The sequence below is a fragment of the Gouania willdenowi genome, chromosome 15 (assembly GCF_900634775.1).
Source record: "Gouania willdenowi chromosome 15, fGouWil2.1, whole genome shotgun sequence".
Lineage (NCBI taxonomy): Eukaryota > Metazoa > Chordata > Actinopteri > Blenniiformes > Gobiesocidae > Gouania > Gouania willdenowi.
The window spans coordinates 20577443-20596170 of record NC_041058.1 but is presented as its reverse complement, the minus strand read 5'-3'; the positions used below and the strand labels follow the sequence as shown (position 1 = coordinate 20596170).

General features: G+C 39.4%; 1 protein-coding gene across 1 annotated transcript in view; it reads left to right on the top strand.

Moving 5' to 3' along the window:
- macrod2 (mono-ADP ribosylhydrolase 2) overlaps positions 1-18298 on the top strand; it is a 491286-nt gene extending 472988 nt beyond the window's left edge. The window contains exons 15-17 of the mRNA XM_028467998.1: positions 10377-10415; positions 13434-13508; positions 17270-18298. Coding sequence (XP_028323799.1) covers positions 10377-10415; positions 13434-13508; positions 17270-17292 — 137 coding nt within the window. The 3' untranslated portion in view covers positions 17293-18298. The remainder of the gene's footprint in view (positions 1-10376; positions 10416-13433; positions 13509-17269) is intronic.
- The last annotated feature ends 430 nt before the right edge of the window (positions 18299-18728 follow it).

Here is an 18728-nt window from a genome sequence, read left to right as displayed (position 1 = left end):
TCTATCCATTTTTGTTATGCCATGTAGAAGGAACACAAAAAAAAAAACAGATCACCTTTTTAGTTTCATCATGTTCCTGTTCTTTCTTTTTGTTCCAGAAACTACAACACATCAAATAAGCTTTGTTTCAGCATCTCAGGATTGTCTCCATCTTTCAAATTTAGCAAGGACATGCTGCTGAAGTTTAATGGCTGAGTGAGCTATGACCGCTCACAGCTTGTTAAATGTGAGGCACGGGGCGGAAAGTCTTGCTGCATCCACAAAGGCTGTGTGGTTTTCATTCACATGAACGACAGGTATTCATCGTTCCCAGAAGCAACAACAAAGCTTCAAAAGGAAGTGCAGAAGAGTTCACTCTTTACAGCTGTCTCAAGAATTGGTTTTATCTTTTTTTTTTGCAAGTGTCATTCGGGAATGTATTTGATACTCTTGCATTTTCTTCCATTAACTTAAAAAAAAAAAGCAGCAACCTGCCACAAAAACAACTACTCTTTTATATCAAATAATCCACTACAATTCAATGGGATTTTTTTTTTCGTACATTCTGCACAGCTTGTTTAACTGCACATTGCATCAACGTTCCTGTGTCTTTTAAAGCAGAAGAAGATTCTGACTTTACTTAGTTTGTGTTCTTTTGTCTTTAGGAGCAGAAAAGATATTAAAAATGTAAATCTAATTGTGGAGAGCACTGTGATCTTTCCTGTGGCTAAGAGCTGTCAGCACACAATTAACTTTAGGAATAATGTTGTGTACTGTAACACTGCATGACTCCTGAGGGAATAAGCTTTCAATGGAGAGGCCCATAATTGTATTTTAAAGCTTTTTATCCACAACATTCACAGATAGCACTCAGTCACACCAGCCCTGCTGAGGCCGTGAACCTGCTTACTGTGCAGCAATGGTCTCATTGTTGTCCCTGTTATGGAATTCAAGTTAGCTTCCCTTTCTATTCTGAAATACCTCTTTACAAGTTATCATATTTAATATTCTAGCTGGTGCATAAATAGATAAGATATTTACCTGTTTTTTTCACACTAGGTGCAGTTTCATGCTCACAGACTCATCTTGAGTAAACATATAGGAGAAAAAACTCATTCCTGACTCCTCCTCCTTAGGTAGTGTGCTATGCAGATATATACCGGTATATAGAGTATATCTATATGGATATAGCCTTTAAAATACATATAATACAGTGCTTATTGATGTAGCTCCAGTTGACCCAAACAGGAAGATGACAATGAATATTTTGCATGAAAAAAGTTTCCTCGTCCCTCAAAAAGTGTGTCATTGTTGTGACGGCACCTCGACCTCCATGAAACCCCTTCTTTTTGTAGGCTGCGGTAAAAAAAAAAATGGTTTCTGATTTATATCAGTGCCTGCATGCATTTTAGATCCATCGTCAATCACATGATCTGTCTGTGGCAATCAAACTACAGATTGTCCTACTCCAGTCAAGCTAACCCGTTTAAATGCATTCAAAAATCCAGTTACTGTTGGACAAAACCATATTCAATTTTCTCAAAGGTGCATGTAAATGCACTGACGTTTTTTTCTTCTAAAAATATGTGTATATATAAAAGTTTTTTTTACTTATTTCCCAAACTGACAGCTGCATCTTTACAATCTCCCTGTTGTTCATTTTCTATTCAAACCTTTCCAGATCAACTATAGCAGGGAGCAGAAGCCTTTCACAACATGGTAAAGAAGCTGTTGTTATGTGGAAGGAACATCTATAGCCTAACACAGAAAATGCTCATTCTGACCTTTAAATCTTTACATTTTTTTTAACTATGAGGGGAAAATTGGTGCAACCAGAGAAAACTCATGTGCTCTTATTTTGGAAATTTTTTTTACCTTGATTGAAGTGGGATCGACTAAGAAGCCTGAGGCTGAGAGGCAGTGTTGTTGATAATAAAATGTCTACCCCCCCCCCCCCCCGTGCCAGCCGTTATAGAGCATTTTGACTAATTTTTAAAGACCCACAGAATATTTTGTACTATTACAATCTGAATTCTGAAAGATTGAAGTCTCTAATTTCATCAGAAAAAAATTATTTAGTTTCTAGCTTGTTTCGTTCTTCTGTAATCAGCAGTTGAATAGAGGCAAGTGTCACACAAATTGCCAGTTTGTGACGAAAAGCTGAGAAAAACGTCTTTTTCTGAAAACACCTATTAGTGACTTTGAAGCAATATTTTTTTTGGGGACACTTTAGTGACACCTCAACATTGGTTTCCTTCTATAAAACTACAAAAACAACCCTGAGACTGGGCTTTTGATGGCAACATTATTATTATTTTGATATCTAGGTCATAATTGAATGGTTTGCTTATTGTATTTTGGCCGTCCTCCAAGTCTCTCCCCCCGTCATTCTCCACACTCAACTTCCTCCGTATCACGGACATGCCGAGTGTCAGCGCCTGCCTCGTTTTTTTTAATGTAATTTTCTCTCACCATCGCGACTCTCTCAATAGTCCACTTAGTTCCATACATGCTCTGGTCGAGTGTGCGCTGCTGTTAGCTGCTGGGAACTTCAGCATCAACTCTCGTAGCACCATTTTCTGTCTCGTAAACTCTTTTCCTCTCCCTCTGAGCTCTGCACCAGTTGGTCACAACATCATTGTCCAAGTTAGATATTCACCTGAGAGCTTCGTCACACTGTCTCCTGGCAACCCCAGCCGAAAAACACAATTAACGTCTTTTAGACGTCAATGGCACTCAATGAGTTAAAAAGAACCGTTTTTGCTTCTGTTGCTAGATATTAAAATTAGGTTAAAGTGAGTGTTGTACACCTTCCCTCTGATGCATGTTCATGTGGATTTGTTGGTTTAAGATAACTATTATTGTAATTTGCGCTATATACTGTAAATGAAGATGAAGTTTATTAAATTGAATTATCTTCTGGAATGTCTGTTTTTGGGCATAAAAGGCAAATCAGGTGTTGTTGTCTTTCATATTGTCTTTTAAACCAGCAACAGAATGAAAGCTGAACATACATTAGTATAGACTTGTTCGTGGCTTTGAAAACCCTCAATGATTGTGTTGTAGTCGAACGTCTGTACGTCTATAGGCTATATAGTTTATTGTGTCAGCATTAGTTACAACGTTAGCCTACAGGAAGCCCTCCATCTTTTTGTAGCATCTTCAGATTGATGAGAAGCACGTGGCTGATGCTATTTTGCTGCAAACGGAGAGTGAGCCAACAGTGTGTGCGGTGTCCATTATGCAGGTGACCTTTGACCTCAGAAGCCTGCTTCAAAGCGACGCCGCCTCCCGGAGCAGCCTGTGAGGGACATGCTTCTTTCTGCTCTCGTTTGAAGCTGTTCTTTTGATCAGCTCTCTTATCCTGTCTCCACCCTCTGTTTGCTTTACAAAAAAGCAGCAAATGGATCAACCGAGGAGATGGAATTTGTCCGCCAGCAGAGATGGCAACCAGTGTATCTTTGAAAATAACATATTTTAGACGCACACACACACACACACACATGCGCGCGCGTGCACTGGGTTTTAAACAAAGACACAAAGTGATCATTGTAGGGACTTCCTCGCAGTCGCTACTAGAGTTGACTTCACAAGACTGAGACTTAAACCCTGAGGAAACACGAACAATAATGTTCTTAGTCGATAGTGAAACTTCAGAGATTTAAATCTTTAACTTTCATTTGAAAATGTCAGCAACCGCTCCACCAAACAGCATTTCTCAGATATTGACCTTCTAGTTAATTCATCTTGTTCACCCAATATTCACAAAGTACGACAAAATACAAAATCATATCACATCGCCCTGTGCCCTCAACATTTAAGAAATGGATCATATTTTATATTTGAAACTGATATAAAAGAAACAAGCAAACAGAAATTGTCACTAGACATTGTGGGAAAGTGTTTTAAATTAATTAAAATCCACTTTTTGGCAAACTAAAAACGTAGAAGTGTAAATCTGTTTCACTATGTTTTCTTTCAGTCGATTTCAAACTTGTTTGATTAGGATGTTTTAAATCTGTGTACCCTTTGTTCTTTGGTTATTCCGTTTTAAAACCAAATGAAAATCACAAATACAGAAAAATAAAAAAGCACACAAGCAGCGTTTTTCAGCTTAAAAATGAAATCTTCTGTTTGTGTGATATTTGGATATTTACAGAGAAACTATGGACGAGAGCTTCATGTTTCAATCTCACCACACAGAGTGACCCACAGACGGGGGCAGACTTTTTTTTTCCTGGATAAAAAAAATGTCACATTACTGATGAACTGGTGAATTAAAATGCTATTAATACATAAATAAATCAAAACAAATAAAGTTGATGTTACTTAAAACATGATATGTGATTAAAGGAACCAGAGGTGGTGTAATTAATCTACTGGTGCTCCTTGTTTCTTGTGATCAACTTCCGTGTGTGTTGACGGCTGCTGTTAGTGGCTAGCTGTTAAGCAAAAAATATACATTTTTATTGCCCTCAAAGAAACTGTAATTATTTTTGCAAAAGTTGTCAAATCATAGAAGTTCTAACATTTATTGTTCCTCACACCAGCCTCACAGTCGATAGGTAGTCACCTGTTTATTAGGATACTATTTGGATCGTAACACTGTTCGGTAAATTTGGCACTATATTCAAAGATTCGGGCTTCCAGCATCAATAACTCTTTAACGAAAACATAAATAAACACACACAAGTTATGCTTCTTTACCAGTGGTGTTTGGTGGACAGCGTGCTGCAAGATCATTTTTATCAAATGCAGTAAAGAACAATTCTGCCCCCGTCTGTGGGTCACTCTGTGTGGTGATCTTAAGACATGAAGCTCTCGTCCCAGTTTCCCTTAAATATCCAAATATCTCACAAACAGAACGATATTTAATTTTATAACAGAAAAACGTTGCTTGTCTAGTCTTTGGGTTTTCTCTTTCTGTTATGGTTTCAAGTCAGTAAAACAGAATAACCACGCTGTGTATTTGTTATTTTGATTCGGTTCTAGGACGGAATAACCAAAGTATGAAAGGGTACACGGATTGTTTTTGGATCTTTCCTGTAATTCATGTTCACATCTTTATCAGTTCTGAGCACACATTCGATACGTAAAGATTAGTTTTCCCCTGAGCTAGACGAATAGAGCTACTCCCTTGTTGACCTTTCACTGATAGACGCCCTCCCAGTTTCACTGCAGTCTAGACACACGCTTTGATTATATTGACTTGTCCGATGCATGATCTACCCAAGAAAACCTTGAGCTGTCCATAGGAGGCCTCACTTTATCATTGTAAATCAGTGTATAACTGCAAATTTGCCCTAAGCAACAAGCTCCCTCCACTCCTTCAGCTGCTGCGTGTCCCATTTCAGTGTGAAGCGGAGGTCAGTGAGATCACCTGGTGCCAGACTCGTGCTCCTCTGCAGGACTGTCTGCACCGTGGCATAGTGAACCACAATAGGTATGGAGAGCAGCATTGGGCAGCTCTCTGCAGCAGTGCCAGGAGGGTGTAAAGATTATGTAAAGTAATTCAGAGAGTGATGAGAAAGGAGCAGCCCACCACTGACAGCAGGTTTAGCAGGTATGTAGGTCACGCAGAGGGAGGCCTCCTTTGCATTTTTCCCCGTCCATGTCTATTTTTGTGTTGTCTCTTTTATTCTCACTTTTTCACTTAATCAGTTTTTCACTTCCCTGCCTTCATCTCAGAGTAACGGAGGACTCCTTTAATCTCCCGACCACACTGACTGTTCTGTTCTGTACAAGCTTTCTATTTCCATCAAAGGTTTGTCACTGGTCATATTTCCTTTCATTTTTGTCCCTCACACATACTGTCAACCACAGTTCATCTCTATGCCGCCCTGGGTCGCAGCCTTGTAATCACCTTCACATCTCTCTGAGCCGTGTGCTAACCAAAACAGATGGCGTCCCGTTCCCTTTTCACTCTTTCAAACCACTTTGTGTGTTCACATCTTGTCAAGCATGGCGCGAGCCTGTGTAATGAGCTTGGGTCCTTTCAGTGTGTTTAGAGGACCCTGACCCAACTCAGATCCTCCCCACCACAAGGTTACCCAAACCCACAGGGGAGTACAATATGACTTAGTGTTTGCAACCCCAAAGTCTTTTTCTTAAGGCAAAGAAAGCCGGAATATTAATGAAGACTCTTGGCTTTTCAGGGGGCGGTCACAGTGTTTACTGAACAGCCTTGTTTTCATCTCACTAGCCTGCAGGTCACAGCCCAGTGCTCTTTAATTGGCTCCGATTGTCAGACAGCGTTCTGTCTCATGGAAAAGAAAACTCCTATCAAATGCTAACAACCCTCCTCTTTTAGAAAACCTTGTTTTATTGTTTCTGCGAGCAGCAACTCATGCAGCACAGCTATTTCCACAAGCGTGCACTCCAAAACTTACTATTAACATATGAAAATGGGCTGCTTTCCACGTTTGCCAGCTCATTAGTTCTTTTGGTTGGAACACTTGTTGAGGTGCAGCCGCTCTTGTTTTCCTTGGACATGGATGTCTTTGATTATCTGTGGGCAATCGGGTCCAAAGCTATTAGCTCATGCAAAGTTTCGCAGTGGGGCTCTTTGATGCTTGTTTAACACAAACAGGTTCCATGCAGACCACCCAGTTTACATACTGGAATGAAAATGCCCTCTCTTCTCACGAAAAGCAGCGCGAATGCACACCAATCCTCATGTTTTTCTTCTTCAGACTATGAAGATGAAGTGTTGCTGAGGTGGTAGCAACACAACACCTGCTTAATAAAGACAGCAGAGAACATAGACTGAACTCAAGCATACTAGAAAACCTAATGCTGAAGGTTAAAAGTGTAATTTATTGCCTAGGTTCCCAAAGTGTGGTACGGGTACCTCCAAAGGTACTCAAATTGTCGTAGGGGGTACGTGAATGAAGACTGAAAATGGTGTGACAGCATTGGAAACTAGAATATAAATAGAGCAGCAGTCAGAAGCCTCCATGCATTGCCACAAGTTACACATTGGCCTCTGTAAGACTGGTGCTGCTTATCAAAAATGCGCAAATATCTCGAGAGAAATATTGCTTTGCGCTAGCCAAACATGCTAGACTTTGACAAACAAGAAAACAAAATACAGGAAAAGACTGTGCTTGGAGACTGTGCATCCTCTCAATCTCACCATTCTCATTAAAGTTGGTGCGAGTTAAATTTCACAGTTTCAGGATGATAAATATGTTGTATTTCTGATATATGTTCAAACAAACATACAGTATGTTTGGTAGATTTCGTCACACCCCCCCACCCAAAAAAAAAAAAAAAAAAATTGCCACTAGGCTAATTAATGAAATAAATCGAGTTATTTTAAAAAAATACTATTTTATATTATTCCTGAACACGATGGGTAAAATGGTACATGGCTTCAGGTTAAATATCTGAGGGGGTACGAGACTGTGAAAAGTTTGGAAACCACTGGTTTATTGGAATAATTTGGGCTTATGCTTGTAAACTTTTATCAAACTACTGGGACATCTGATGGTTTTTCGAAGTTTCAGGGGTGAGATTTCCCTGTTTCCGGTTCATTTTCAAAGCAGACGGACACCTGTGTGATGTGGCTCAGATTCGTTCAGAAACAGCAGAGCAGCCCTCCCAGCCACACTTTGAGAATCGGATGAATAGAAGAAAACCTCCTGGGGAGCTGACACCAAAGGGCCCAGACAGTCCCACACCTCCACACCTTCATTGATTCCATCTTCTTTTAATTCCTCCACTGCTCAGGAAGAGGTGGAAGAAAAGCCGCTGCGGTGTCTTGTGGCTCGGGGACAAAAGGAACCTCCTGTTCTGCCCGAGGCTCCTGTCTGGAACATTAAGCAGAGATATTTCCCATGCTGCCATGTGGCTGACCCACAGGGACCAGCTCCATTGTGAGCTGCCTGCACCGGAATGACAAGACCATTAAAACTGGAGCTGTAGCAGAACTGTTAGTGATGGTGACAAATGCTCTCCAGCGATGATCAGGAATGATGAGGGAATTTCCCAGCAAGGCTTATCAAACATCTGTCACATCTTTATGCAATGTTTGTGATTCCTTACTTCCCACTGCAGTCCAGTTCAAACGGATTTCCTGTAATGAATGAATGTTGTGCTGCAGTGCTCTACTGCTGACCAACAAAACGCTGACTACCCCTGGCCTAATAAATGAATAGAAGGTGGGGGGGAGATGTAATTTTCTGCTTGTCTGCATACGAGGGTGACTTATGCCCAGCTCCTTTCCTTCCTCTGCTTCGTCTGTGTGAGGAAGTGGAAGCACATACACATTTTGCCATCCCCTGCACTGATGGATTTTCTTTACTGGTTGTTTTTACTGAACTTTTTGAAGGATAAAGTGACAGTGATGACGAAAAGGTGTAAAACAATTTGAATGGTTTGTGACCTTTTCTGGCCTGGGAAGGACGATGATGACAAAAGAAAGAGCATCAAGTTTAAATATTAGGACTTTTAAGCTTGGTTATGTTTCTCATGTCCTTCTTTCATGTCATCGTCTTGCAGAACTTCTAAAGACGTACAATGGCACACACACATCAACATCCACACTCAAAGGGATGTTTAAAGAGCAAACCTGACAAAATCTCATTGGTGCCCTCTTTAAGTCGTCCATTTGTCTGCTGCAGTAAATTCGGTCTGTTTCGCTGGTTTCCCTTGGAACTCTGACAGAGGCCAATTTTTCTCCCCCTCATCTTGTTTATGTGTTTTCCAGAACACACTCAGACTCCCTCTAAATGATTGCTGCCCTCCGCTGTCAGCACATGGGTCTCAAATTAGAGATTGACTGACCATTGTTGTAGGGCAGCAATCAATTGAAATTGTAAACTTTTGCTTTGTTTTGATCAGTGAAGCGAGTTAGAGGACGCTTCCTCCACAGTGAGATAGTGTTATTACCTAAAGGAAGGGAAGGAGGGAGCGTCTGGAACCAGGCCAACCCTTCTTTCAGCTATGCTATATTAGCACACACGATGGGGTCTTTGTTCCGACATCAGTTCCTGCCACACGCTTTGATTCATGTGTAATCATTGTCCGGGAATGTGCTAATAGAATGGCATATCTTTTCATGTTTATGCATAATGTGTTTTATCATTCTTGATTCCATATGGTTGCCTCGAATATACTCGTGGCACATGATGTGAACGCGCTTTTGTCACTTTGTCCTAATAATGCGTATCTGGCTGTAAATCTGTTTCTGTGAGTTACTCGTAATCAGGCAGAGTGCGGCTGCTTCTTCTCGAGCGTTCCTTTAACAGATTTCTAGGACAATCCTGATAGAATCAAATGTGAAAACACAGCTGGAAAACACAGATGTTTGTCACGTTACAACCAAGTCGAGTAGTGAAACGCCCAGGTGTTAAAACATGAAGTGAAACCTAAGTGGAAAACATTAAGTCATGCAGGGAAAATAGCCAGACTGCAATCAATGCTGTAATATATTAAATATAGTTATTCAGATCTAATAATAACCATGTGTGTGTGTGGCAAATTAAAGTGAGACGGAGGGAGGGAGAGGGAGCGACGGCCCTGCGGACAATCTCATGTCGACGATCAAAAGAGGGATGCAGAATGGAAAGGATGGCTGTGATTGTTGTTGCTCCATCCTTCCTGCTTCCCAGTGCTCCCAGTTGTGTGTACGACAGGAGAAATTCCTTCTGAAGTGTTGCAACAGATGAAATCAGTTAAAAGCAGAGTAGCAGTGTGTAATGCACGTTCCCAATAGCCGACAGCCTGTGAATCGAATTCCCCGAAGAGCAAAAGGTTATTATTCAACATCTTTCTATGTCTTAACAATCCCGTCACGATCCTAAAGTGTGTCCACGACTGCAGCTCCAACCTGAGCAGTGAGACGACTGTGACCACAGAATTAGTGTCGTAAACACAGAGGACGCCGGCATCACTGTTAACGTATTCTTCTATCGCGCTTTAGCAGTTGTATTTATTTATTACCACAGCAGGCTGCCTTGGGAGTGCAGTTATTTTTATGATGTGCTTTGTTTGGATGATTGTTGATGCAAAGAAGGGTGTGCAGCGGTTTGTTCAGGGAGTGATGAAGAGGGAGCTGTGTGACTGCAGAGGTATCAAGGAGACGAAGAGATATGAGTGTGTGTGTGTGTGTGCGTGTGTGTGTGTGGAGGAGAGGGGCTCTGCCTTACGGGGACGGTGGTTGGTAATTAATTTTGCATGCATCTCTTTCCTGTCTTGCATTTGCTTTGCTCTTTTTTCTTGTTGAAGTAGAAAGTCTTTAGGTAGGCACTAAATTAAAGACTAAAAATATGCTCATGAGAAAGCGTTTCCTGGTTAAACAGTGAAGTTTTTATAAGCTTCTTCTTCTGCTATTGAAAACTGGACTTTTTTTTATGACAATTGACACATTTGTCTACATTTGTTTTAATTTACAGATGTTTCTGAGGTCAACGACACTGGCACCAGCAATAGAGGTAAGTACTAATCCCCTTTGTCCTAAAATTCCATTAGAAACAAGCCTGTGCAAACCAGTAAGTAAGTACAGCTCAGCCCAGGGTTTGAGTCAATTACATTTTTAAATTACAATTAGGCCTTTGATTATTCATGTTCGATTACAACTCAATTATATTTACAGTGACCTGCATTTTTTTCCATTTAAAATTAACATTACAATTATAATTTTTCACCTAAAAGTCAAATACAATGAAAATATCCATGAAAATATGATTCATATATATATATTTATTTTTATTTTAGTATACTAGGGCTATATTGAGATTCAAGATATGTCGTTTTCGATGTCATCATTGCCTCTAACAATGTATTTTTATTTCATAGCTTATTTTGTGTCAAAATACTTTAGTCGTCGCTGCTTTTGCATCTTCTCAGAACAACATGAAAAACTCAGTTAGATGGATTGCTGAGTGCCACACTACAGAACTCACTCACATGTGCTGTCCCTTACAGTAGAAAAAGCCAAAAGTGGCACATATTGTGCAATGATTTTTTAGATACATGTGCCTGTGTGGCATTTTGCATCAGCAAATTTAACCCAGAATTGTCTTCCTGGTCAGACTTCATTTGAAATAGAATTATCGAGATTTATGTTTGAGAAAAAATATTGAGATCTGAGTTTTGGTCCATCTCGGCCGGCCCTACAGTATACCCCTCAGTTTCAATTATTTTAAAAATGGTAAAATGATCCTCTAGAGAACTGCCGGATGTAGGAAAACTTCATGTGAAACATATTTTAATAATTAACTATGTATGTGTGAGGCATAGTACTGTAACATGATTCCCCAGGTTTGCATTTAACTAAATTGTAAAAGCGTTTTTTTAGAATTTATATATGTATGTATGATCTGTGCCGATATTGTATTAGATCAGTATCGGTATCTGTCAATACTCAAGGCTGCAATATCGGCATCGTATCGGAAGTGAAAATGTTGTATTGGGACGTCATAATTACAGGTATAATTACATCATAATTGTGATTAATTATCAATTACGCAATTATAACTATAATTGACCCTAACCCTGGCTCATTCTTATACTGGCATTACAAATATACATATTTGGAAGAAGAAAATCCAAAGTCTTACACATGTACTGATAAATATAGAGAGGAAACGTGTAAAAGACCTCTAGCATAACCAGACTCTGGGGTGAACACTGTCGTATTCTAGAAATAATAACATGAACAGGAGAGGAAGAACAAAGGATGATTAAATCTAAGGCTGATGCAACCATGAACAATGAATATTAGTCCAGGCAAATATGGCTGCAGAGAGAGAAGAGAATGAGGCGACATCATGAGTAGGTCTATAAATGATTAGAAGTTGGGAGGTTTTATTCGTACACCTACAGTCGTGAGCAGGTCAGTAGCAACAGAATAGAGATGCAGAAAAGGATTACTGTAAGTTTAAGGTTTTATTTAAAGTGAGTTATTCATCTGTTGATCATAGACGTAGAGTAGACAGAAGCTCTTAGGAGAGAAACCAGGAGCTCGGCCTCTCGCTTTACTCTGAGAACAAAGTGCTCCACTGGGATGAAAAGCTATGAACAAGTCTTTAGGATATAATGGAGCTTGGTCCTTCTCATCTTTGTTCATTAATAGAAAGTTTTCCAACTCTCTTCTGAACTTGACTGGGAACCAATGAGCAAAGAGGACTGTGCGCTCTGCGGTTGGACTCTCCCCTGGGACTAATAATGAATCACAGTTTAGATTTTTAACAAGGTAATTACCCAAAATAGACAAGGTTCGTGACTCTGCTTTTCAAAATTAAAGCTTACGGTTTGGTTTAACTCAGGCTCTGGCTTTTCAAAGAGCTGTTGGGTTTTATCTGCGTAGTGTTTTCATCCAACAGTACAAAAATAAGGATGTGGTGAAAGTAACGGATTACAAGTACTCATGTTACTGCAACTGAGTTCCTTTTATGGCTTCTTGTACTTCTTATGGAGAATATTTCTAAATCAGTCATTTTACTAGTTTTAAGAAGTGAAGTCATTTGTTACATTTCTACACCCAAACATTACTGAGTAACTTATTATTTTTTTTTTTTTTTGTTTTAAAATGATCAACAGACATTGTGAAACTACAAAAAATGAAATGACCAGACAACAGTTCAATACATCACATCATAGACTAAACGTAATGCATGGCACCAAAACAGCATTGAATGTCTGTTGTTTTCTCAGTTTTACAGTTCATAAATGTATCTATACTTAGAGCCTGATATTTTTTATTTTGAAGTGAATTAATTTGCTTTATTTTAATTTTATACAGATGCATTTGTGGAAAATAAATTAAATTCCAATTGTGCAGGATCTGGTCTCTTCCTTTTTAAGTTAATACATGAGATATTTACTGTATGCAAGGAGATTTATTACCAAATATAAACGTGGGGGGTGAAAGTAACTTTTACTTTGAGTACTATTTAATTGAGCTACTTTTTACTTGTACTTAAATATTTTATGTATGACTTACTTATACTTGAGTACAATTTCCATCAAGTAACCTTAGTACTTCTACTCTAGTAGGATATATCAGTACTCTTTACACCTCTGTCTAAAACTTTCTGTAGGAATGAATGTTTCTGTTTGTGTTGGTGTTGAACTGGACTGATGATATGACCAGGGTGTGAAATACTACATCTTATATTTAATGTAGTGGCCTCAGCGTGGAGGATAAAGGCTGATTGGCTAGAGAAGATGTTTGGATGGATGTAATTCAGGCACTGGCAGCTCGAGGCTTCATATGAAGTCAGTGGGATAATGTATACTCTTGCTGAAATTGAAAAAGCACACATTACATCAAGTTCACTCTTCAGTCTCAGACAGTTCTTGTTGCATTGAAAGAATAAATTCACGGCGCTTGGCTTGTGTAGCTTGGCAGTGCAGAGATTGTTTAGGTAAATTGCTGCTTTTCTTTCCAGCATGGGGCAACACACAGCCTCTCTAATCTCCCCCCTCTCTGTCTTACTCTCATCTAGAGGAGGACATAAAAGATCACATCGGGAGCTCAGAGGAACCGGATTCAAGTCCTAATGACAGCATTCAGTCCAAAGGTAAAGAAGCACTTAGACTCACACACTGATGCACTCACTCCTCTGTTTATAAGTGGCATCTTATTAGTGGCCCCAGCTGCTGAATTAAAATTCACCTCTTTCAGAGAACTCTCAGCACTGTGCAGCCAAGTGCTTCCCAGTTTCACCCTCGCCTCCCCTCAAGCGCCCCTCTGCTGTCTCTGCTGCAGCAGACAGTCCGTACGTGCTCCTCCAGGACCAAAGGCATTCATAAACGCTCCATCTTTCCCAGCTCTGCTAATATAAACCTCATAGTTTGGTACAAATATGTCAGGGCGTCTTTAGAGATTGTAAGTGATGGATTACTCACAAACTCAACCATCACGCTTAATAAATCAACTGTGCAATGCAGGGGATTTTACATGAAGCCAGCACAAAGTGTAAGGGCAATAATCGCACAAATAAATCACATTTGATAAGGAATACCACACTTATTATCGCGACTGTGTTGAAATGTTGTATTTAGACGGCGTGTCATGTGACTGCAGAGCGCCACCACACAGTGCCATGACTATAATTGCTCCGTGTGCAGCTCGATAGACTTGATGAGCCAAAAAATTGGGATGCAGATTTGGACACATCAGAGGTTCCAGGTAGAAAAAAAACCCTATTAATCTGCTGATGTGGTTGAAAGAACAGGACAGGCTATAGCAGCAGATGAAACGGGCTGGCAGAACCCAACGGGCTAGAGTAGAAAGAAGATGAAAATCCAGAGAAAGACAGAAACAGCTTTTTGTCAGCTACACACAGTGTGTCAGAGTAAATTCTGCACACATATGACTTTAGAATATTAGAGGAAATCACAGACATGCAGAAAACATTCACAACAGAGAAAACCTACAAAAAGTCAGGCACACAACCTCCTAGATGTACGAGAACATTATTAACCACCATTATCTGTTAACAGGCCAACTTAAATGTGGGTATGAATGTAGCAGACAGTGTGTCCCTTCATAGAAACATCATTATAAGCCGACTGAACTCAAGATCCATTTCTGTAAAGGATCCAGTGCCTCTTTTTAAATCCAGTGATGTCTGTGTTCAGGCCACAAAGTTTGGATTCTGACAAAACTTGGAACATAAAAATCTCTTGTTTTCAAGCATGGAAATAAAACCAGCGTTTACAATGTAAACCAGACCAGGTTACCTTGCACCTATGGAATCTGTAGTACGGAAGTAACCAGGTCAAGTCTCAAATATCTTTGTGATTTTCTGCCTGTGGTTAGAGTCATCAGCTCTAAGAAGGGCCTCAGACTAACACAGCACACGTAACCAGCACTACTTCTCCTCTGGAACATGGTTAGACTCTGAGGAAGAAGAAAGAAGTGGTTTTCACCATTTTTGACTAATCCAAAAAGACACTTGGGCTGTGTTCGAAATCACACACTAATGTACAACACACTCAATAAGTACATACTGTCTACTATGTACTATTAGTAAGATAAGAATGGTTAGCGTTCCCACTAGGGGTTGAACGACTTCATAATTCTAAAGTCAACTCTATGTGCAAACTAGTCGAGTCGACGACTACTAGTCGACGACGCCACCAAGAGCCGAGCTGAGTGGCAGCCGAGTGCCGGTGTTGTTCCAAAATATGTGACCCGAAAAAATCTGTGACCGCACACCGACAGCCCCTGGTTCACGGAACATGCAATAGAAGCTAAGTAAATCCAGGAACATTGCTGCTTCGCTTACCGTGAGTCTACGGTAACTGTTAAGCCCAGAGGCTTCTTCAGAGCCGGATGTTTAGACTTTGTTTGTGCTGTGTTTACTGTAGCTTTGGCTTCCTTCACCGAAGCCGGTGTTGTGTCAAAATCTGTGACCACTGCGGCTTCTCAGCCGAGCGGTCACAGAAGAGTGCTAATTCAACTGCGTTAACCTCTGCGACTAGTCGACGTCACGTAGACAGAGTTGCGAGACAACGCTAAAGTTGACTAGTCGACTAATCGACTAGTCTGTTCAACCCCGAGTTCCCACTGATATATACTTCCAAGTTTCCCAAGATGCATTTTGAACCTTCAATGACAAAAACCTGAATCACACTGAGGTTAAATATCTCTGTTAATTTGCCACCTTTGAAACTTCTGAAAACAAGTGAGAAAATGACCAATTAGAATAAAACTCAAAGAAACACATTTCATGCCGAAATTTCAGCGATTTTCTGTGACCGACATTGTGCTACTGACTAAACTAATGGAGGACAAGAAGTGATGCTTTTGTTTTGAAAAGAGGATGTTTGACTTTTAGCTTGAAGCCGGTCCCAGGACGATTTGACGTTACAGTCGCAATGCATTATGGGTAGGTTGAGTAGGACTAGTGTGCCCACCGGGCATACAAAATATGTCCTGATATAGTATACACCTGGGTATTTCTCTCGTACTCAATCATTCTATACTATCTAATGTGAACGCACTACATACTCATTTTGAGGTCAGACTTGGTATGAGTAGTACGTTAGTATGACATTTCGAACACAGCCTTACTGTAAATGCTGTGTTAAATACGTAGTGTGTTTCTTAAGGGTCATTAAAAGTGTTTCCTCTGCAGGTGTTTTTCAAAGACCATGAGCTAGACCACTGCTGGCTTAAAGTTGGGCTGCATGTGAACTTTTAGTATTAAGAAGAAGTGCTTTTCTAACTGGTAGCCCTTCAGACTATAAAGTACCAATGAAGTAGCTCCAGGGTTGGGGTCACTTACGTACATTTTTCAGTTACAATATGTTTTCATATATCCACATGAAATTACAACTCAATTTACGATTACAGTGACCAGCATTTTTTCCAATTCCAATTAAATTCCAATTGTTTTTTAATCCTCAGAAAGTCAATTACAATGACATTCTCAATTACTAAAGTAAATCACAATTACTGAGCCTGAAATAAATAACTTAATAAAAGTTAACCATTAATTATGATAACGGGTCCTAAATCAGCTGTAAAATACATTAAAAACAAAAATCTATCATCTATTTTGTTTCTCATCTGTTGGTTATCTTGTTAGTCTTCTTAATCAATGAAAATATAGGTTATATTATTTCTGGTGTGTGTCAGTGTACCCATCAATTCATTTTTTTTCTAAATAGTAAAATGTGGGAAACCTTGCTTTGAAACATATTTTAATAATTATCGAAATACTTTATGTACAACTGTACTTATAACTGTAACATGGTTCTCCAGTTTAGCTTTACATTGTAATTGACAATTTGTATCGAGTTTTCATGGCAATTACAATTACAAAGTCAATTATCTAAACTCAATTACAATTTAATTACAATTACACCCGCATCAGATTTTTAAAAATACAATTACAATTGTAATTATGCCATAATGGTAAATTATAATTTACCCCAACCCTGAGTCGTTCACAGTTGAATAAAGTTTGGTGACCCCTGCTGTATATTTTAGGCGGTGGGTAGAGTTCCCGTATCAATATACCGACATTCTATCCGTACGCAGCGCCACTATTTTTCCAGTTTAGGTCACATGATAGGTCAGTCATTGGCCAGTTTAGGTCACGTGACAAAGACTAAACCTAACCCTGAACCTAAAAATTGTTGCAATATTGGGTTATAACCTAACCATAACCCTAAACCGTACCCTAAACCTAAACATAAGATGCTAGGTACGTTTACTTCGGTAACCGTACCAATAGCACCGGGGGTTGTTCCTACGGCAACCGTACAAATAGACACTTTCTATATTATTTTCATCATAATGATGTCCCACGTCTTATTTTGTCTCTAGACACTGTTGAGAAGAAAGAATGAACAGCTGAGGACGACAATCAACCTCATCTGACAGCCAGCAAACTGTGCGGAGGCCACGCCCCCTCCGGTGTCAGACTGGCTCATGTTAGCATTAGCTCTGACACTGGATTAGGAGAACATGCAACTTCAATTACGCTCACATTCAAGACTGTAATCAACCCCTTTTGTTGAGAATCAATTCATCCCTAAAGTATGTCTGAAGTGTATAAGTATGTACAAAACCTTACTGAGAGGATTTGAACATATCAGCCAAAAAAGAAAAAAGAAAAGAGCCATACCTCAGTGTGTGTTAGCGTTGTTCTTCATCCTCCCAGTAGGAGGCACTATGATGAACCAGGTTTACTGTATGTGTGTGTTTGATGAAGCCACTGTGAGAGGATGAGAGCACGCTAACACAACCACAGTAACACTAACCAGCAAACAACTCCACAGCTAATGTGACACACACAGTCACACCGTGATATTTAGATCTCCATGTTTTACTGTGACTGAACTCATCAGCACCTGTGCATACAACCAAGTGTGTGTGTGTGTGTGTGTGTGTGTTTTTCACAAATTGGTCAGTTCTTGCATAGTTTTCTAAGATCTTCTTCAGTGCATGCAAAACAAACAGGATTTACCCCCCCCACCACCACCTCCACCTAACTTTACTTTCCCTCCTTACCTGATTGTCTTTAAGTGGCTCTAATGAATTTGCCTTATTTCTTATCAAACCCTGGAAACCACAATCACAGACGTGAGGAGGTGGTCCCAGTATGAATTATCTGCTGTGGACTTCCTCCTAATCATTTGTATTTTGAAACCATCATGAATTGGCTGAAACCTGTTGGTGATCACATTGTTTCCGTTCTCCATTGTCTGCTTGGAAAGAAAAAAAAAAGATTAATTTGTTATTTTTCATTGGTGCCATACTAAAGATCAGATGAATTACAATTATGAAATGATGCCTTCATACTTTTGCTTTGCTAAACTATATCAGAAACGACTAATAAAGTTTAAAACGGAAGCTTGTGGTGTCTCACAATTATTGTGTTGTTTGGATTTTCATCTTGACTCGATCTATTTTGTCTCCAAAATACAGTTCAGTGTTTGTTTGTTTCAGTCTAACAAAAAAAAAAAATTTATATATATATATTCAAACACAAATCACAATTAAAAATTATAATAAGACTGAAACAAGCAGAAGCAAAAATGCTTATATTACCAACAAAAATCATAACATTTAGACTCAGAATCAGTTTTATTTGCCAAGTACAGTTTAAAAAACAAAACAAGGAATTTAGCTTGTTGATGGTGTGAAGAACAAAAAAACAAACAAACTCGAAACACTATAATAATAATAATAATAATAAATATAAAGGGCATAAGTACATATAAACAAGTACTCTAGGTAATATTCAAGTTACCAATGCAAACATTCAACAAGTACATTTGAG